General features: G+C 41.9%; 2 protein-coding genes across 3 annotated transcripts in view; both read right to left on the reverse strand.

Annotated features, from left to right (window-relative positions):
- LOC146459372 (uncharacterized) overlaps positions 1-22,671 on the reverse strand; it is a 71,377-nt gene that overhangs the window by 34,342 nt on the left and 14,364 nt on the right. Inside the window, exon 9 of the mRNA XM_085089618.1 lies at positions 19,194-22,565. Coding sequence (XP_084945744.1) covers positions 21,948-22,565 — 618 coding nt within the window. The 3' untranslated portion in view covers positions 19,194-21,947. The remainder of the gene's footprint in view (positions 1-19,193; positions 22,566-22,671) is intronic.
- Positions 6,027-11,959, reverse strand: LOC146459373 (uncharacterized). Of its 2 annotated transcripts, XM_085089569.1 has the most exons (2): positions 6,414-11,959; positions 6,027-6,379 (listed from the first exon to the last, which is right to left on the reverse strand). In XM_085089569.1, exons 1-2 carry the CDS (start codon positions 11,724-11,726, stop codon positions 6,365-6,367), a joined length of 5,328 nt encoding a protein of 1,775 aa, XP_084945695.1. In that variant the 5' UTR covers positions 11,727-11,959; the 3' UTR covers positions 6,027-6,364. The 2 variants fall into 2 exon arrangements, with proteins under 2 accessions (XP_084945695.1, XP_084945694.1); XM_085089568.1 differs by having other exon boundaries at positions 6,027-11,959.

Here is a 22,671-nt window from a genome sequence, read left to right on the forward strand (position 1 = left end):
ATTAGTCTCTTATAAGGAAGTACCCCCCCCCCCCCCGGGTAATTACTGTGCAGCATTGTTCTGACAAGTAGACAAATCTTCATTAATAATCAGCCACAAAAGTAGAATTTTGAAAACCGGAGACTCTCTTAGACTATGCAGCTCTTTTCCGTGCCCAACCTACTCGAGTGATGAAAATCTGCGAGTCAGCGAGCCATGCGAGCCAAGGGGTGAGCCATGTGAGTCATGCGAGCCACAGTACAAATGTTAAGAATCTTCATTTGTTATATTTACCTTCACATGAAAACAAGAACAAGAGCATCGGAACAAGATGAATAAGATCGCAATATTTAATTCTTACAGTAGGACAACGCAAACCATCACTAAGGCCGAAGGACGTTTTTTGAATCAGCCAATCAGAAGTCAAGTTGAAAACAATCAAATAGGTACCAATTTTACTTCTGGCTAAAATGTCTCACAATGCACTGAAAATCGTCAGTTGGGTATTTTTAAAGGGAAAGTGTATGTAAGTGTATGCACAACTGTCACCCTCACTAATCTGCCAATCAGACGAAACCGAATGCACCATGTTCAAGCTACCTCCTCTTCTCTTATGCTATATCCACGGGCTTTATAAATAATTCCTTACGTTTCGCTTTCTTCGCCACTCGACATGCTATCATTGCCATCATCTTTTTGTTCTAACGACTCCAGAACCCTCTCTGCGCTAAGGGAAACCGTTCACGAACACTTCACAACCGACGCCAAATGTTTTGATTCGAAAGAATAGTGACTCGCAGAATACATCGGGGAAAAGGGAGGGTGAACTAAGGAAGCAAAAAAAATGAGGGAGTTTGGGGCGCCCGAGTACAAAAAACGAGACCGAGAACTTAACTCGTGGCCCGAAGTCTTATCTCTCGGCCCATCGCAACCCCAAGAAATAAAAAAGAATGAATTATTTTGATAACGTGACCGAAAACTTAACTCGTGCCAGCTTACGGCCCGAGTAAAAAATTCGTCCAAAATGTTGTCATGCGAATGTAAATAAAACAAATAAAAATTCTTAACATTTGTACTGTGGCTCGCATAACTCGCGTGACACGCATGGCTCGCACGGTGGCTCGCATGGCTCGCTGGCTCGCAGATTTTGCAGACCCAATCTACCCTAGTCCAATGCAAAATTTCCGTTCATTACTACACAAAGTCTAACATACAATGACCTTTTTATTTGACCTATATTGTATCTTATTGAGCACTCAGTTTTGTGGCTCTAATTTATCCACGATTACTTCCAAGTAACGAAAAGGCCAGACAAACCGTTGGCAAAACAACAGCCAAGTATTTGAATCTTGAGTGGCACATAGTGATACCACAGGCGATCCTGTAGTCAATACAGCCTGGGTATTCAAAACAAGTCTGTCCCCAAGGTGGCCTGAGAGAGCAGACTTAAATTTCTGGCTTTTGTTTCATCCGCAAAGCCTGAATAGGCTTTGTCGGCTTGCAGGCTAGTCTGAAAGGTCCCAAAGGAAACCTGGTGGTCTATTGAATTTTTACATCCGTTGCCGGGCTTTGTTAAAGAAGGTTAAACCAAGACGTAAATAAATCACCCTTGTGGTATACTCTCTAGATCAATTTTATGACCATGAAGCATGATTAGAGGCTAAATAGAAAAACGTACACTTTGCGCAAGGTACTAACCAGTATTGTGACGGCAACCGAACGCCGCTTACAAGTAAATGATGCATGTTCTTGTTCAATAGAATGGAAATAGCAAAGAGCTCATATCATGGCCAAAGCTATCGCGTTATCTTGATAGCAAAGGCAAGGCGGAGACGTAGAGGTATGGCGGAAAACGAGTATGCAACGCCTTTTGCCATTATCACTCAGCATATCAGATTCAAGGCCTAAGAGGCTTTACCACTGCGCAACGGATAAAATTAAAACTTAAATGTAAAGCACGTCCAGTGACGAACGCGTGCGAGAATGGATTTGCGTTTCGCGCTCGTAGCTTGTAGCACTGCTACAGAATGATGATGCTTAGCTGCAGTTATCAAATCCAACAAGGGTAATCCCCAGTAAAAAGGGACTTACCTGTCAAATGGAACAACTTGCGGCACACTCGGGCTACAGCTAATCAGATCCTTTCCTTGCACAATAGAGGGGAACTGATTTGTGCTAGCCTAGCGAGCTCTTGAATCTGGGGTCTCCAGGGAGGACACCCGACCGCCGACTCCCGCGCTGCCACACTTTCGTGCACTTTCACACCCCCGAAATAAAGAACGCCCTGATCGCAGGTTAACGAGCGGCGAGCGAAGCCAACCGTGGGGATAGCGTCGTGGGCCCCAAATATATCTCGCACGAGACCCAGTTGGAGAGCTTACTTCTTGCAGGCAAAATTACGCTTGAAGAAGACGCAAACGCACGCGCTTTGTAACTGATACCCTGTCAATATCTTTTTGTTGAAAGCCAGACACGCGTTGACAAACGTGTTGACTCTGACCAATTGTAAACGATGGACGTTGGAAATCGAAGATTCGAATGCAGATTAATCAACGGCGCCGTTTGGTTGATCCCCTCCCCTCCCCCCCCCCCCCTCCCCTGAATGCTGACAATTTAGATAAATAACTAAATAATGGCTAAACATACTGAACAAAGTATGACATTGTTTATACGATATTTGAAATGCGCCAGTAAGTCGATTGATATTCAGGCTAATGATTAACTTAAATGTCTTTGTGCAGTTGCTAGAAACTTATACATGTAAATGCTGATTTTCGGCTCCAACAATTACCAGTTTTCGCATAATGTTTGCGTAAATTCCAAATATTATTATCATATCATCTACGCGAGAGTCAGTAGATCAACAACTAATAGAAATGCTTAGGAGAGACCCTTTAATTCGCTCCCAAGATGTTTTCTGCGGCGACTATGGACTTGTATTAAACCAAAATCTTCCGGCAAGATGTGCAGGGTTTGAGCTTGCCATACGCGCTAAAAAAATATCAGGTCCCAAAAAATTTTTTTATCGATTTGCTTAGGCCAAAGGAGAAACTGAACCATGATAGTTGTATCTTTTTGGCTGGGACTTGGCCATTGGAGATATTTGGCCACAAACTCACCATATTTTAATATGCTATTTTACTTAGTTAATTATTAACTTGCATTGATTGACAGGTAATTAATCAAATAATCTGAGACTCCTGCACATAACTCATGAAGGATGTAATTAATTATGCTCAAGGGGAGCCACAATAGAATTACATAAATTCTACAAACTTAAAGGGGCAGTATCATGGGAGATCAATGAGAGATATCATGATTTTTGGCCAAAATTCACTAAAGTTAAACTTTGAACACTGTGTTAATTAATTTCTCAACCGCTAATTTAAAGAAATATTAATAGTGATTCTAAGACGAAAGGTTGAACCAAAATATAGTACAATCGGCGATTTTAGTGCGTTACAACAGCGAAATTTGAAAACGTCCGCCAGACGTTTTCAAATTTGAACCCCTCTCCATCTTGGTCATCTGCCGGCGAAAATATCCGTGGATAGTTTCTTTGCATTCTGATAGTCTTTTAATGAAAATTTGTCATTATATCTTGGCTGCTATCAACCGAATAGCGTCTTTCCGATTTTCAATGTGTTACTAAAAATAGCGTGACACTGTCCCTTAAAGGAGCCCCTCACTTTACCCTTTTCCAGAGTAATTTTTATGGAAATTTTTGTAAAAAAAAAAAAAAAAAGTAGGGGGGAGTCTAGCTCCCCCCGGAAAATTCCAAATACCAAACCACTTTGGTTTTTGAAGTTATTTGGCGGGCCCTTCGATCTGGCCAAGTTTCATTGAAATCGGTGAGATGGCATGTATCACCACTGCCTGGTCCTCTCATGGACATGCTCTTAAAAGCCCCTTTTACATCATGCTCCTCTAGAAATTTTTCCTTCATCAGTGTATATGACTACCGCATAAATCTAACGTTCTATCCAAAGCGCTATAACCTGATTGGGATTGGCTTCGTCTATTTTGACATAGATAGTGCTCATTAAAAAGATGCTCGGTTCGAGAAGTTTAAACTTCAAAATAACAACTTAATGAAATAAACTCCTCTATTTTCGTGGAGTATTACTTTGGATTTATAGTCAAACAAGTGGATTATTTGATCTCAATTTCCTCGCATAATAAGTGATTGATTTCTCGCCTTTGCGCCCTCCTTATCAACCTTCACGCGTTAGAATCGCGAGTTCAACATCCAGCTGCCCTAAAAGTGTATGTTCGGCTCCGGATTCTGGTTTGAACTTTCAGAAATTGAAAAGCAGGGTTTCGCTTGGAATGGTCCATTTTTGGAATAACGGAATGATTGTGGTGAGATTACGAGCTACGAGATCGATCATCGCTCAGAACAATCAAAACCTGACGGGAAATATCTTCTTTCATTTCAGTTGATGAACCGCAAAATCATAGCAGCATGAAAAAGCTGTGAGTCGTGTTCAGTCAGTGTTCCCAGGTGCTATTTTTTGTAAATTTTGCCATGCATATCAGTTATTTGAGAGCGGCACACAGGGGACAATTATTCAGTTTGCATGCCATGTTTGACGAGCTTATTTTGGACAATCTTTCCTCGACTCATTGGACGTTTCAATTTTATTACTGCACTGTTGTAGTTGTGTGATGAAGCAGAAAATGGGAGGAACGTTTGTCCAAAATAAGTTCTTCAAATTGTCGTTGAGAAGTTGAATGTCGTTCATTCAGTAATTTAAACTGAAACCTTTTTAGCTGCTTACACTATAGCTTGTGACTATCACGGTGATCTTGCCATAAGTGTTCTGCAGTTTAAAGTGTTTTCGTCTAGTCAGGGTCCCAAAGGGGTTTAGGGCTCCAGGGCTCCAGTCTTAAAAATGCAGGGCTCCAGGGCTCCAAGGCGAAAATTTCAGGGCTCTAGGGCTCCACATCATCTGCTTTAGGGCTCCAGGCTCCACTCTGGTCTACAATCTTGATATGTAAAAAATCTATTTTTAACGCTAAATCAAATACGCAAATAAAAAAGTCATCAATTCCGATCAATTTTTTAAACCCAAGCAGCCAGTTATATTATTTCCTATTATTTAAAAGTGGATTAAATATTAAACTTGTTTAAATGGGGTTGACAGACCTGCAAGACTCCGCTGTGTGCCCATTGTGTTGATAAAAGCCTTTATAGTTTTGCTTCAACAAGCATTCATGCATGTCTTTAAGCGACTTCCCTTTTCTATAAGAGATCAAGGGAGGTTCCTTGTATATCTCTCTTAGTAGCGGCTGGTTTTGTATTAAATGCCATTTGTCCATTAGAATATTTTTCAGACATGGCAGCGATGGTTGAAATTGTGTCACGAAGGGTAGAATTTTCTTGTGCGCTTTCTGTTTTTGTGTAAGAGCGTTCTTTCTTTCTGCGAAGTTAACTTCGGAGAGGATTTTGTCCCGCCAGGGCCCAGTTGTTCGAAAGCCGATTAACGCTAATCCTCCGATTAAAAGTTAACCGAGGTTTCCAGCCCAGTCGTTAAAAAAATGAGTTTAAAATCTAATTTTAAGCTAATGATGAAGAAAATTCAACGTCAAAACTGAGGGACAAAAATCTTTTTGAAAAATCTTTATTGTTCAGTATTTAAACTCGAATCAAAGTTCTCGTTAATCTAGGATTAGCTTGATCGGGCTTTGAACAACTGGGCCCAGGTTACTAGGATAACCTCTCGATGCCAGGCGTGTTTTAAAGTTTTTAATGTTTTCCTCAAACACTACTTTAGAAGAGTTTGTCCTCAGAAGCCTAAGGGCTTCTCCTTTAACGAAGCCTTTTTTGACGCCTGATGGGTGGCAACTGTTGTAGTTTGTGTACTGAAATGTTTCAGTAGGTTTGTAATGTGTGTGCACGTCGAGAATCGATTCTTTCTCGAATCTCTCTCCTTTATAGACTGTTGTATCCAAGAATGTTGTTTCTTATTGTGAGACTTCAGCGGTAAACTTTATGGTAGGGTGTGTAGAAAATATTCCACTCCACTCAAGAGGACTGTATAACGTTCTTTAATAAACACTCGCAGTTACAATCTCCTTCAATAGTCAGTCGTACAAATCCTTCTATACTCAGTCGAACAAATCCTTCTTCCTTATTATTTGATACCGGTCAAATTCATTCACATGTCAATCAAGTTTACAATACACATTCACTACATTTCATTGTCGCTAATATCCGGTTTCCGACACTCCCCCCACCCTTGACTCACTTTTGAGTCAAGGATGAACCGCTTCGTTTAGTCATGCTCAGAATTCAGTAGCATGTCCTTCGTCTTCCAGGCAGCATCTAGCGCGGCAGCTCGGCGAGGTCTGTCCCGCCTTGTTACTGCAGCACCTCCCTCATTCACTCTCGGTGATGCTGCGCGGACTTCTAAGGGGAATAGCCTTTGTACAGGCCTGCTCATGCGGACCTGTTTCCCCTTTGTGATCACTCTCACACTCGCTCCTCTTACCTCTTCGTCCTTTCCTGCAATGAGCCTTTCTACAACTGCTAGCTTCCAACTACCTCTCTTTGTGCCTTCATTATAAACTGTAACTAAATCTCCTACCTTAGGCGACTTTCGGTTGGAAGAACCTTGCATCTTGTGACACTCTCGTAGATCCGTCAAATACTCTCTCTGCCATCTCTTCCAAAAATGTTGCAACTTCTGGTTCAGATACTTGTATCGCCTTGCACAAGTGCTCTCACTCTCGTCTTCCTCTTCAGTGACTTCCGGCAATGACTGAAGTCTTCTTCCGTAGATCAAGTGTGCGGGAGTTAAAACTTCCCCTTCGGGGTCGTTGTACTCGTACGTTAGCGGTCTAGAATTCAGAGTGCCTTCCACTTCCACAAGTACCGTCAGCAACTCATCGAAAGTTAACCTGGCATTACCGATTACCTTCTGAAGACACCTTTTAACGCTCCCAACCATTCGCTCAAAAAATCCACCCCACCATGGGGCCCTCTCCAGGTTGAAACGCCACTCAATTCGTCTGTTCTCCAGTTCCGCTATTATCTCGGGGTGACGGTAGAGAGTTTGCAGTTCTTTCTCTGTCCTTTTAAACGTCTTGGCGTTGTCTGACACAATCAAAGTGGGTGTTCCCATTCTGGCGGTAAATTTCCTCAAACAACGCAGAAAGGTTGTTGCTGAAAGGTCCTCCACTAGGTCCAAATACAAAGCTCTTGTCACACAACACGAAAACAGGGCGATGTATACCTTTCTCATCTGTTTACCTCTAGCCTTCACGTACAATGGCCCGGCGAAATCCACGCCAACCTTAGAAAACGGAGGGGACGGTCTCACCCTAAATTCCGGTAAGCTAGAAACCGGTGGCTGCGCAAACGACGTTCCTTCCAACTTCTTGCATACAACACACTGACTGAGCACCTTCTTCACTAATTGCCTACCTTTTGGTACCCAGAATCTCGAGCGCAATTCCGCCAGCGTGCCTCTCACTCCGCTATGCAAGACTCTCTTGTGGCACTGTTGAATCTGCAGGTACGTTAAGCGATGGTCTTTAGGCAAAATTATCGGCTCTTTCGCGTCTTGAGGCAAATCTGAGTACTCCAAACGCCCTTTGCATCGAAGTACACCATTGCAATCCTCCGACAGTCCAAATGTACCGACCAGTTGCTTGTAGTTGTCGTCTCGTTTCAACTCTTTCTGTGCCACTTTAATCCAGTCATTTTCCACCTCTGTTAACTCTTGTAATGTGAGGGCTTCTCGCTTCCTTTCTTCTTTCGTCTTCTTCTGAACGTTGAAACAAAAGCGTTTAATCCACGCTGTCACTCTCAAAAGCTTTCTTATACAACTGTACCTGTCAATCTGTACAACTCTGTCTAAACCGAGAGGCGTGTCAACTTGTACTGCCAAAACTGCGGCTTTACGTTCTTCCTCACTGCTCTCGGTCGTGGGTTCAATCGCTTTCACTGTCGGCCAACTGTCTTCTTTCTCCTTTAACCACATCGGACCATGCCACCACAACTCACTTTGCTTAAGCTCCAGCGCGGACACTCCCCTCGATCCAATGTCAGCTGGGTTTTCTTCACCCGGACAATGACTCCAATCCCCTTTTTCACTCAGCTTTAGAATCTCATTGACGCGATGTCGGACAAACTGTTTCCATTCCCCACGGTTCATAATCCAATGCAGCGCAGTCATGCTGTCCAGCCACAATCTCGACCGCTTCACTCCAGCCTGATGAGAAAGCGCCGTCTCCACGTTACTCATAAGCCTCGCCAGCATCATCGCCGACATGAGCTCTAGCCTCGGTATCGACAATTCCTTCAATGGAGCGACTCTCGTCTTCGAAGTCAACATTCTTGTGTATCTTCCAGTACTGGTTAGGTACACCAAGTAAATAACAGCACAGTAAGCTTTCTTGCTTGCGTCCGCAAAGCCATGGAGAGAACAATGCAGTACTTCTTCGCGCAAATGATCCCAAACACATCGGTGGATCGTGATCGTTTGACAATCTAGGAGACTCTTGATCCAACTTTCAACACCTCGCTTGACTTCACCTTGAAGTGGATCGTCCCAACCACTCTTTTGACGACATACATCCTGAAACATAATCTTAACTTTCACTGTAACCGGGCCCATAATTCCCAGTGGGTCAAAGATCCCTGCTAGCAGCCTTAAGGTGTTTCGTTTCGTGGCAGGAAGGCCTTTTGCGCGTTCAGCAATTTCCGTCAAGTCAAAACTGATTACGTCTGCTTCATAGTCCCACGCCAATCCTAACACCTTCTGACCCCTACAGCCTAGCCGCATCCCCACCGATGATTTGGCATAGGTGATGTCTTCTTCACTTACTGATCCACTGTCCACTTTCGCATCGGTTTCTATCCTGGCTCTGACCTGGGAATCGTTGGTTAGCCACTTCCTAAGATTGAAGCCTCCGTCTACCATTCGGTCATTGGTCTTGCGGTACAGCTCTACAACTTCTGCCGACTTCGCTCCACCCCCCACAAAATCATCTACATAAAACGAATCTCTCAATTTTTGCACAAATTCTGGGTCACATTCTTCATACTTCTTAAGGTGATGTCTAATTGTGGCGTTAAGCAGAAATGGCGATGCGTTAACCCCAAATACAACACGAGAAAACCGGTATATAACAATACGAGACAAATCGGGAGGTTTTTCCATCCACAGAAAACGCAAACAGTCTCGATCCTGCACATCGACTTCAACATTCAAAAACGCCTTTTCTATGTCCCCGACAAGTACCACTCTATTCTCCCTGAATCGCAACAATATATTGAACAGCAAAGGATTCAGCGAGGGCCCAACATGCAAGCAATCATTCAAGGACGTGCCTACCTTTCCTTCCCTCGACGACGCGTCGTACACAACCCGCACCTTCGTGGTTGTTGACTCCTTACGTATCACGGCTTGGTGTGGCAAGTAGTGAACTTTAGGCGCCTTCTCAAGCTCTACCACCCTTTCTATTATCCCAGCCTCTAGTTGATCTTGAATTATCGACGCATACTCCATCAACACTTCCGGTTCCTTTTCCAGTCTAGCGACCTGGGTCTTGAGGCGGCGCAAGCTCGTAGCGTAGTTGCTTGGGAGTTCTGGGTGCCCCTCCTTCCATGGCAATCTAACGGAATACCTGTTCCCTGTAAATGACACACTGTTTACAAACGCCTCGTGTACTTCGTCTTCAGACTCAACGATGCCTAGCGTTTCCATATCCCACAGCTTATGGACGTCACTCTCTAAATTTAGGCGTTCTTCGCGAGCACTTCCGATCAGATTAACTTGCACCGAACGGGCTTCACTCTCATTCCCCGAGCTCTTCATGGGACCTGATAGTACCCACCCTAATTCCGTTTCCACGGCAACAGGCTCGTCTGGTTTGCCCCTGATTGTGCACCCTTTCTGGAAGCTCCACAAGTAATCCGCGCCAATCAATACATCGATAAACATTTCTTCCGTTCCCTTACTCACGTCTGAAAACCACAGGCCTTTAAGGTGGGGGTATTCATATTTTGCAATCTCTACGTGGCTGTTTTGAATTGTTGAAATTTCAGGCACTACATAGGCTTCTATCTCAATAACTTTCTGACCCCCTAATGCACTCACCTTCATGTGTACAACATCTCTTAGCTGCGTATCTCGGGCGGTTTGTCCAAACGTGCTAATCCCGAGCCAATCTTGGCGAATCACTCTGAGCTGCGCGTGCTGAGCCACTCTGGCGGTCACGAAGGAGCGATGACTACCTGCATCGAACAAAACCCTAACCTTCCGCGGTTCTCCCTCCCCGCTAACAGCAGCGCATGCTGTTTGTAAGGCTACACGCCCACCCGTACCCACGTGCAAGCTACTAGGACTAGCGTTAATTGGACGCGCAACTGGCGCAACTTCGCATACAGAAATGTGGTGATTTCGGCCACAATTATTACACAACTCCATAGACTTACAGTCTCTCACACGATGTCCTTTCCTCAAACACTTAAAACATCTAGCGAATTTGTATAGAATGTCCTTACGTTTGTTTACATCAACTACTTTAGGACAGTGTTCATGGGCGTGTTTACCCAGGCAAAAGGCACAATTATCCGTCTCCTGTCTCGTATGCAAGGTAGTGTTCGTCGAGGTTCCTCTCACTCTGCTGTCCCTGCTCCTGAATGCACTCTGTTTCTGGTCCTGAGATCCAGCACTCGCGGTCACCACGTGGTCATGGTCTTCTCTTAGTTCCAGTTCGTTCAAAAATGCGGTCAGCATTTCCTCCATGGACCAGCTTAGGAAATCCGTGCCCCGCGTGATAGTCAGTCGAAAGGCCTCGGGTAATTTGTGCAGTACGGCCGGTACAACCACTGCTGAGTAGGTATTTTCATTTACGCTGAGAGCCTTTAGTCCTCGGAAATGTGTTTCACAACTATCATATAACTTTCTCAACCGCGGGGTGTCCTTGTCGTTAAAAACGTGTGGCAAATTGAGCAGATCATTTACGTGCGCTCTCTGAATGGCAGTTTCTTTCCCATATCGTTTCTTTAAAACCTCCACGGCCGCGGTGTAGTTCGCTGAAGTGAGGGAGAACCCAGCGATTGTCGATCTCGCCGGTTCGACAACTAAACTCCGCAGGTATGCAAACTTATCTACCGCTGCGAGGCTTTCATTTTTGTCGATGGCGCTTTCGAAGGAATCCCAAAACTCCTGCCATTCTTGTATTCTCCCGCTAAACTTCTTTACTTCCAGTTTAGGCAATTTGGCTGTTTTCTTAGGCGGCGGCGAACTAGCGGGAAATTGTGATGTCGACGCGTAAAACCCAGGGAAAACATTCTGACCTTCAGTTGGCATCTGTTGTTGAATTGGGGGCGGTGGCGACAATTGTTTCAATGCATCTTCCATTCTGTCCACGATTCTGTTCAAATCAGTTCGCACAGAATCACTCCCTTCAATCTCCATTTCCATGCGCCCCTCTACTTCGTCATCGTCACAACTCGCCATCAGATCAATAATTTCTTCGTCCAGTTTCTTTAGTGATTCAATCTTTTGTTGAATTGTTTGAATGTTATCTTTCAAATAAAACGCGTCCACAGAGACAGTTCCATCTGCTAATCGTTCGCCGATACGGTTACGGAGTTTCGTAGCCGCTCCTCTCAAGGATCCTCTAATTTTTATTTTCTTTGCAAGACTAACCTCGATTGCTTTGTTACTATTCTCTGTACCGGCAGCTGTACTAGCTGTCGGCGGCACCGTCCCATCAGTATTCTCCATTGCGTTGCGTTTCTTCGACTTTCTAGCGTTCTCTCGTCCAAAATCTGGCCATATCCGGCTCGTTCAGGACCACTGTGTAGAAAATATTCCACTCCACTCAAGAGGACTGTATAACGTTCTTTAATAAACACTCGCAGTTACAATCTCCTTCAATAGTCAGTCGTACAAATCCTTCTATACTCAGTCGAACAAATCCTTCTTCCTTATTATTTGATACCGGTCAAATTCATTCACATGTCAATCAAGTTTACAATACACATTCACTACATTTCATTGTCGCTAATATCCGGTTTCCGACAGGGTGGTACGAATTTGCTTGCTCAATGAAATGTTCTGTTTCTTCTTTGTTTGTATCCCACAAGCAAAATACATCGTCAATTAACCTTTTCCACATTAGTGGTTTGTTAACGCTCTGCCTTAAGATCTCCTTTTCTATAGATGCCATAAAGATGTTGGCAAAAGCTACTGCCATTTTAGTGCCCATGGCAGTTCCGTGTGTTTGGAAATAGTCTTTCCCTTTAAATCGGAAGGAGTTCTCCTTCAGTATAAGGCTGAGCATTTCTCTGAGGAAATTTGTAGCTATAAGAGGGTTGTTGGCATGAAAGTTCTCGTATGCCGGCGTTGCATACTATAGTGATTCCCTCCTCCTGTGGGATATTCATGTAAGGCTAGTGACATCAATTGAGACTAGAAAAGCGTTTCTAAGCACCCTAGTGCTTTCAATAAACCTTATGAAATGTGTCGTAAGATACGAGTCCTGTATTTGTGCTATTGGCTGAAGTAGTTTGTCTACGAATGATGATAGGCGTTCTGTTGGGCCATCACACCCAGATATGATAGGTCTTCCGACTAATGTCGGTTTGTGAATTTTTATGAGGGTATAAAACACTGGGATTCGAGGCGGATTTGGTGTTAGGTTAAACCATTTAACGTCATTTCGTCTATGCACCCTGCTTGGTGAAGACCCGAAAGACAGGATGGAAAGGGCCATCAATCAAATGAACAGTAAACAATATAATCTATTAAGGACTGGGTAAGTATTGAAATTATTAATCTTCAGATTTAAGTATTGAAATTATTAATCTTCAGATTCTGTTTCTTTATGCCCGTTAACACGCACAAACAAACAAAAAAAAGGCAGTAATCAAGAATCAATGCAATCTGGGAACTCGAATGATCAAACTGGAAAATGATGGGCTCCTGGCTCCGCGCAAAATGTCTTTGGGCTCCGGGCTCCACAGCCAAAAGAGGATCAGGGCTCCAGCCAGTAAAATGATAGGGCTCTGGGCTCCACAGCAGAAATTTCAGGGCTCCAGGGCTCCAGGGACCCCCCCTTTGGGACCCTGACTCTTTGAACGACAGGAGCCAGACAACTAGCTACAGCTCCTTGCATGATATAAGCGCGAGGTTCCGATTGTATCCTTAAAACTATTGTGGGGTCTACTGTCCTCAAATTTTTCTGCCAGAGGAGTCGCTACAGTTTAGAACCAATCATGTTTATGGCAACAATAAACACCTCTTACGGCGGCTAGTGGACAAGCTTTCCTGTGTATAAGCCAGGGAGGAGGTTATCTGTATAGCAAAACAAAAAATATTACCTGTTAGAACTTCTTGGATTATTGCTCCCCTCAATCTTGTCGTACAGGAGTTCAGTCAAAGCCAAGAACGGCAATTCTACAAGGTTCAATGGATTAATCGCTTAAATATAACTTAAACACACAGCCGTAAATAGCACCGTCTTGTTGTTATTATTTCATGAGGAAATGTTTCCATGATGTACTGTTGTAGAAAACAAAGATTTGGTTGTCACTTCCGTGTCTGCGCACTCTTTGTTCCAAGACTGGAATAAGGACGAAAATAACACATACATTGTAAATGTTATTTCCTCCTTCTCTGAGGGGCAGTAGCCTACAGGCATACTGACAACGACAAGATTTATTATGTCAAAAATTATAATAGAAAAATAATAAAAGGAAACGTCGAAGTTATCCCTATCGAGGACATTTCCTTATTAATACATACACAATCTAACTATGACAAAAATGCATGTAATCATTTAAAATATTTAACTTTTACAAGTCAAATGTGACGGACAGCAATTTAGCTTGTATTTTGTCAAGGTATAATTTAAATACAAAGAAAATGATAAGAACCTATTAAACCTAAGTCATATAAAGTTATATAAGTTATATAAGTTATATAAGTTATATAAAGGGGTAGCGAATGGTAAATGCGAGACGGCGAGACAAGCGACTAGCTCAAAACATTTTGACTGCTTTAAATTGCGCGACCGAGACTTTAAAGTGTTAAAGAAGCCACTTTCAGAGTCTTGAAATTGAAATTCGAGTATGAGCAAGAGAGTCTACCTTGGTATGAGCTTGAACAGAAGTCAGTTACACGAGTTTTGTGAAATTCAGACAATTCAGGATTAATCCTATTTTGGTATCAGAAATTTGAAGGTTGCGTTATTAAAATTATTTATCGAGTTAAGAGAACACATCAGTCGTTTATTAAAAAAGCAAACAAAGCTGGAATTCAAGACTTCCTAAGCCTTCCAAATATTAAATCGAGACTGCGAGACGCACATTACCGCCATAAAAGGAGGTTGCGAGTCTCGTAAAATTCGGCTAAAATACTGCGTATTCTTGGTTTTCACATGACGTTATAAAAAACTGAAATTCATAACTAAACACAATTTTGGGTTTTTATCTTCATCACATATAAGAAAATCTAAATTTCCATCGGCTTGCTTGTTTTCAGCAGGATAACATTCTTTGTTTTGAAAATAGAGCAGTTTGAATTTTAGATTTTTGCGCAGTGCGTGACAGAAGGATTGCTGCTCTAAACTTGTCACGTACATGAAAACATCGATTCGCCTCGTGTTTTTTTTAGGTCTGATCAGCTAACATGTAATAGAAGCGTTAATGTCAATGTGTGAAAGTTCAGCAGAGAGAAGAAAGGCTTTGAAATAGCCAAGGTAAACTCCAGATGTTTTTGCTGGTTTCCGGCCGCCATGTTGGTGCCCATCAGACGGGGCACCAACATAGCGTCCCATACTAAACTCTGTAATTTTCCGTGGTACATTTTCTCGAGTAACTCGATTAGGAGATATCGCACAGCCCTGTGGATTTCACACGTTGTTTATGTATCACTCGTCTACAACATATCAATTTCTTGACTTTATCTATTGAATGGTTGAGGATTTTATTTTTTCACTTGCGTGACGATGTGTGAGGTGAAAACCACCTATACCCCTGTATAACAAATAATCAAACTAAATTACTAAATCAAAGTCACGCAAGACAGTTCCACCACTTAAACTGAAACTCTTTGTAAAATATTCGCGATAAGGATGATGCATGACAATCGGGTTGTTTTGGCTTGCACCCCTGCATGGGGCCCCCAGACCGTGCTCGGCTCGCTTCGCTCACCGATCTTTTTCCTCTCCCCATGCTCTACTCGGGAGCCTACTCACAGGCTACAACTCCGGCAAAGAGACGAGAGGGACGATTTTAACCAGACCTACAAAACATATAGCTTTCACGATGAACAAACTACGCAACGGTCTATATTCGTGGGATGTTTTCGTTCGCCTTGTTCTTTCCGCCTACGAGAAATCTCCGTAACCCAACTGAAACCCTTTTTGGCTTCGCTTCTATTTCTCCTTCCTTTCGCCTTCTCCTTCTTCTCAAGGAAGAACAAGCAACAACATCTCATCGTCACTGAATACCTCCTCAGCGTCCGCCATCTTGGATTTACAATTTTGGCGCCTAAATTTTAATTCACTGCGCCTGGGTAATCACCTTGTGCAAGCTCTTTTGGGGATGGGGGGCGGGAGGGGAGCGCCCCCCACCCCCAAGATAGCTTGCTCGTAGGCTAACCTTGTGTTTATGCTTATCGCAGATGTAAACCAGCCTTGTGCTTATGCTTATGCTTACACTTAAGAAATGTTTTGCCATGTAAATAACTGTTGTTAGAAATGTTTTGTGATGTAATATCGAATATATTTTTTGGACTGCAAGAAGATTATTACTGACACTTATCAGCTTGCTTCGTACACGTGTGTGGACTGGAAGTCTGAAAATTCGAAGAATGTTTATAAGTCGCAGCCACCGCATCTGACTGATTTCGCTCATATTTGGCATGTAAATTTCTTTATGAGTCCTAACTACGAAATGGATGATTCAACAGATTCCATTATTTTTACTTTGCGAAATACCGAGAAGGCCGAAGTTGTGAGTCCGCCGTTTTGCCAAATCATAGGAGTGCTTTTAATATAGCAAAAATATATGGCGATGATTCAATTCGGAACACCAGATATCAATATATTGGTTGTTTTGACATGACGTAGTGATATCTTGTCTTGACTAAATGTGGCGACCAAAATGGCAAAAGCGTGGAAGCTTCCATAACACTCCTTTCGACCGGCTGTTACATTTCACCCATTTTTCTATTTATGAAATCATTAAACCAGCAAATAATCTTTGTTTTGGATGAATGGCTATTTCTTAATCGAGATTACATTGGAGATATCGGCCTTTCAATTTCTAGTAAATTTGAAGCTTTTCAAAATGCGAAAAATGTACACTCAAATCTCTTAGCCGATCGTCACTCAAACTACGCATTTCTTGAATTGACTTGTACAAATACATCTGTGTGAAAAGTTACCGTTGTTCCCTTCTCGTTATTTTGCAAAGCCAAAATAATTAAATCTTAAAATCATCCATTTCGTAGTTGGGAACCATAAAGAAGTTCACATGCCAAATATGAGATGTGGTGGCCGGCCAAACTTCGAATCTTACAGACTATCCTTGAGATATTTCGTTTCACGAAAAGAAGCAAGCCGAGTTTTCGCTGAGAACAGGCCTCCCACTTACCTCAACGTTTGAGTCCCATTTCAATACACGCAGTGGCGGATTCCAGTTAGACATCTTTCCGTACAAGCTTTATACAAGATCCTCTCTCGCTTTATAAAAACATCTGTTCAAAACTGCCGTTCACTGGACTGCTTCAACCAACAGCTTCAGTTGTAAATATGATAAACATTAACATGTCGCATCACGCAATAGTTGTCAATTGGCTCAATGTGGAAAACGGGTTCGAATATCGAATAGGTTATAGTTGGTCTTGAGGACATCCTGGACATCGATTAACGAATTATCTGTTGCAGATGTTCCTTTAGTACTTGATGTAAAATGCTACCACATATGTTATTACTAATGAAAAAAAAAATGATGCATTCGCTGCATTCCACTGTTACAGTCCTGCTTGATACAACGTTAACTCTAATATAGAAAATATATGCAAGGTTTCCTCTGGTATAAGTGGGCCAGACCGTATGTCAATATTTATACTCTGAATACACTCAACAAATCATTAGTGCAATGCTACTTCGACTGCTGCTGCCGCTCTATCAGTTTAGGGAAGTGGTCAAACTACTATACTGGAACAGGGCCCACCAAACCACAAAACAGATGGTGGCTTCTGCCTGTACCTCCCCCCCCCCCCCCCCCCCACACACACACACACACACACACACACACACACACACACTTCCTCAACCTCAAAAGGTGGTGTCTTTATTGCATAGCCTCCTCTCTATCCGGCAGTGAAAAAAGGACAGTGAGATTCAAGCCTCATTTATCCAGATTAACTAGCAATGCCGACTATTGCTGGTTGAATGTTTGTGTCAACTCAAACTTTAAAGCCATAAATTTTTTTGGTAATAGATAGGTGGTGTCTTCGATAACCCCCTACCCCAGACAAGGTGAGTCCTTATGGAACAAACTTGTCATAACCATTTCCCATAGTTGGGATAGGAGGAAAGGCAAAACAATTGGGCACGTTTTTCTAAACTATGTCGATGAAAAATGGTGACCTCCCACGCAGTCGTTTTTAAGGGACTCGTACGAGTCCCTTAAAAACGACTGCGTGGGAGGCTAAGATTCACCTGGCCGCGAACGTCCATCACCGCTCTCGTGAATAAACGATCATACTTTAAAAAACAGTTTTTATGACTCGCTCTTTTTTTTTTTTTTTTTTTTTTTTGTTTGAATTTATATTGGTAATTGAACTGAGTGGAGTGCAATTTGGTCTGAGATCATACGCGTGATTTCAAAATCAAACAAGCGCGCAGCGCGAGTTTGATTTGAAATCACAAGTATGATTTCAGACCAAAATTGCACGACACGAAGTTCAATTACCACTTAATTACATCCATTTTGAAATCAAAGAGTATCATTGTCAATATTAATATTCTATTTGTTACTTCATTTCCATTTTGATGGGCTAAAGAAAGGATGCGATTTAGAGCAAAAAATGGTGCGATTTGGGAATAAATTGCACCATTTTGGACCAATCAGCTTCCAAGGATCACCAGTGATTTCAAAATGGATGTAATTAAGGTTCAAACCACCCTTTATGGCAATAACTCATTGTTTCTTCGCAGTATTTTAAATTGGATCTTAAAATAGAGGGCCTTGTCTTATACAGGGTAGGTATTTAAGGTGATTTTCGTCCTAAACAGGGTCAGTATTTCAAATTCAAAGCGGCACCCCCATACCCCAAACACAGGTTAAATACCCACCCCCCCAAGCAGTTCCCTAAGTTACAAGCTTCAAAAAAGAGCCCCTTGGGTGATTACTAAACCCTCGTATGATATACGGTCTCATCCACTCCGTTTGAATACTCCACTAGCATGCTCCCAAGTGGGGTATAGGGGGAAAGGGAAAAATCGAGATCGGTCTGCAGCTCTACGAGCCTCGGTTTAATCTAAAAGTAAGGCGGCAGGCCCTAGAACCCTAGAACCGCCAATGAAATTACAGAGATTTAGAATCACGTTTTCGGCAGACATGAGTTGAGAATAGTGCAAGGTAATCCTGGCTTTTGATGATAACATAAAAACTACTGAATTTTACTGAGAAACTGAAAACAGCCAACGGCAAATGTAGGATAAACATGAATGTATTAGAGAAAAAAAAAGTTCCCTGATCCTGTCATATTATATCACTGAAACAAAACGGTTTCGTTTGCAGGATCAAAAATTTACGTTAAAACACAAGCTTTTGATTCCCTCTCGGAATCTTTGTTAAGTGGGGTAGGACGTTTTGTCACATGATTAAGTTGATAAAATGTCACGTGACAAGACGTCCCGGCTTGTATTTCAACATAAATTTTCGATCCTGAAAACTAAACCTTTTTGTTTGATGAATGTATTAGTTCTAGTGACGAGAATTTTCATGAAGACAGTGGAACTTTTGAGGGTTAAGAAAAAAAAAGAGAAGAACGAGTCCTGGTCCCTAGGCTTTAGCGACTGTCACTTGAGCAACTGCCAAGAAAAATGGCAGCATTGTCAAGTGCAGGATTTGGTTCGGAATCAAACGCAGGTTCGTTTCTGTCAGGGAAAAAGAAGAGCACATTACACAACGTAAACCATGATGGCAGTTACGTTTATTTTACCAAAGCTACCCTTAAAATGTATAAATCTATATATGTGTACATACGCATAGAATTCCCTGGTTGACTCGTTGGTGGATCGTTCCTTTTTGGTTTAAACCATCATTGAATCTATGGAATGTATGGTGCAGATACAACTATCTTTACGAAACAATTTACACGCAATTTTACTGTTACTTTCTATTTCTCGATGCATAATATTTAGGTAACTACCTACTTATTAACCTACACGACTGCTTAATTGTCACAAGGTGTAAACTATACCCTACCTATTTCGTACAAAAGGAATTTCAGTATAGTCGAACCTCCACTTCCTAATAATTCCACAATGAGGACACATGCTTATTACGGACAATTTTAATACTTAGCTTACTTGGTCCCAGAAACTAAACCTCTTACAAACCCTACCTCTAAAAACACTTCCACTGAAATACAATTAGTATAAATCTACTAGCGTTCTATCACGAATGCTGTTCTCTTATTGGCTACGCTACTCACTATCTATTCTGTTGTAGATAGTGAGTAGAGTGAGTAGCCTTACAACAAAATGGCGGCCGCCTTTTCGCGTTCTCGAGGTGTCTGCAAAAAGGGATTTGCTTTGAAGTTTTGAACGACAAGTAGATTTATACTAAAACAATTAGATTATTCGCTCTTGATTTCTATGCGTGATAATCACGCCATAGAGATTTCGAGCTCATAATCTAAATTGAATACTTTGACACTCTCGGCAAAACTTCTGTAGCATAACATAAATTAAGCTGTAAGCTAAATCTAAAAAGCTAAAAACTACAAGATATTAAAATGTCGGTGAATAAAAAGAGAAACTGCTCATCAAATAAAAATTCTAAAATACAGGCATCCTTATATTACAGATAGTTCACTTGGTCCCAGTGAAACATAACCTCCACATCTGGAATACGGACGCCCACTTAATTCCAGACAGGCTTATTCCAATGGAATAACAATGTTGATCTTAACTGTACGGGTCGGTTTCTAAAAGGCAGTTTAGACGGTGGTTAACAAAGCCACGGCGCTCTAAGCCGTTTTCAATTTTGCCATCAGTCATATCTAAACATTGTCTGCTGCTGACGGTAACAAGAAGGCTTGCATCCCAGACAAGAAAACTATTTATCTTCCTAAAATAAACCACTTATAAACAGATTTGGAGGCCACTGATTGTCTTAAGCCGTCCTACATCTCTAATACGGACGCCTGCTTAATTTCGGGCAGACTTGGTCTGAATAGAAATACAATATTCATGTAATTACAATATTCATGTAAACTCCAAATCTGGAATACGGACGCCTACGTAATTCCAGACAGACTAAGTCCAATGGAATAACAATATTCATGTAAACTGTACATCTCTAATACGGACGCCTGCTTCATTTAGGGCAAATCTGGAATACAGACGCCTACTTAATTCCAGACAGACTTAGTCCCAATGGAATAACAATATTGATCTTAACTGTACATCTGTAAGACGGACGCCTGCTTAATTTCGGGCAGACTTAGTCCCAATCGAATTACAATATTCATGTAAACTCTAGATCTGAAATACGGACGCCTACTTAATTCCAGACAGACTTAGTCCCAATGGAATAACAAAATTCATGTAAACTGTACATCTGTGAGACAGACGCCTGCTTAATTTCGGGCAGACTTAGTCCCAATCGAATTACAATATTCATGTGAGCTGTACATCTGTAATAGGCCATTTCTCAGTTGCCAGAACCTCATTATGAAAACAAGGCTTCGTGCACAGTATTTTTTTTTTTTTAATGAAAATCAGTTTTCATTGAAATGTAAACAAAGCTAATTTGCACAAGAAAAGCTTTGCAGAAAGATTGTTTTCACATAATGAGGTTCAAAGGAAAATCGAAAATGGCCTACTTAGGACAGACATGGTCCCAGTGAAACACAAAAATTCATTACAATACAGCAGCTCCTCACTGGCAAGGTCTCTACTCATCGTAACCCAACAAATCTACGCCTTAATAAAATTCAGACCTACAAGCTATTTTACCGTAAGTAACCTGAGTGCAATACAAAAGTCATTAAGTTACATTTTAATCAAAGGGCATCACATAAGTTTCACCATTCATGCCCTTTTCCGCTCCTATATATATGTGTGTATTATTTTGACTATTTAATGCTAACCAGTGTTCCAGATAAGGGAGGGGTGTTAGGTCAAAATCCCAAGAAAGCTGGCTTTTTGACCTGGAAAATTTAATGGTAAACTTAAGATTTTCAAATACTTGTGAATTGTTCGTGGCTAGTCTAGATTAGCCAGAAACAATTCACAAGTATTTGACAATTTTTCAATTCTTTATTGTATAAACTTAGGATTTGCAGAGAAGCACACCAATTGGCCCCTCAAAATTCTTCATTGACTCCCTGACTATGTAGGTTATCTAGAACACTGGAATTAGATTGTAACTTAATAACTGGAGGTAATGTATGGCTAATTGAAAATTTATAAAAAAAAAAAGAGTAATAAAAAAATAAGTACGTATTGCGAACATGTGGGTAGTGCTGTGCACGCATTGCGGACCTGTTTGTTACGGACACTCACTCACTCACTCGCTCGCTCAATCATTCACTCATTAACTCGCTCGCTCGCTCAATCACTCACTCAATAACTCGCTCGCTCGCTCGCTCGCTCACTCACTCACTCACTCTTACATGCCTGACTACATAGTGGATGGAGCACTATTCACTGCACTACTCACAAGAAGAAAAGTACCGGCTAAACCGGGATGATCGTTAAACAGGTCTTATGTCTACTTCAGGTATCCTGTCACTTGCAACAGCATTGGCCAACGATCTAACTGAAGTGGATATCTCAGCTAACATGTTCCTGTGCGACAGCATATGTTGTTCTAGTCTACCAATCCTCTCCTGGATGGCGTCCATCTGCCCTATTAACCTTGCACGTTCTTCCTGTGACAAGGGGTTTGCCATTACACGATCAAACTGGGATTGCAGGTTTATCTGCTCATTTCGTAGAGAGTTCAGGTTTGCTTGTATTATATCGTCGTCCTCCCTCTGACAAAAGCGTGCATGAGCAAGTGCTTGTTCCAAGAGTTGAACTTTGCGATTCATGTCATCAAATACATTATTAAGATAGAGGATCTGCTGCCTTAGCTGAAAGTTTTCCTTTGAAAGCAAATCAACCCTATCTTCAAGTCGATTCAGTCTTTGCTCATGCTGATCAGTGATCAGTACTTCAAGAGAGCTGAGGGAAGACGCGCTTGGAGCGTCGGAATTTCCTGCCAAAGTTCTCTTCAATGAGGGAGCAATGGTCTCTTTCACATCTTCCCCGTGAGCAAGAGGTAAATTGAGTTTTCGTGATAATGGCAGGGTGTCATTCACTTGCTCTTTCTGAAAAAGTAAGGACAACACCAGTCACTGTTAACATGCTGTAAAAATGTAAGTGGAATAGTTAACTTCTACTAGGGATAATGGCAGCCCCAAAGGCCAGAGTCTC

The sequence above is a fragment of the Pavona decussata genome, unplaced genomic scaffold (assembly GCF_977016875.1).
Source record: "Pavona decussata unplaced genomic scaffold, jaPavDecu1.1 SCAFFOLD_219, whole genome shotgun sequence".
NCBI lineage: Eukaryota > Metazoa > Cnidaria > Anthozoa > Scleractinia > Agariciidae > Pavona > Pavona decussata.

What these genes read in the sequence shown, in the direction of transcription:
- LOC146459373 (XM_085089568.1), bottom strand. Translation starts at nt 11,726, where the DNA reads ATGGAGAATACTGATGGGACGGTGCCGCCGACAGCTAGTACAGCTGCC.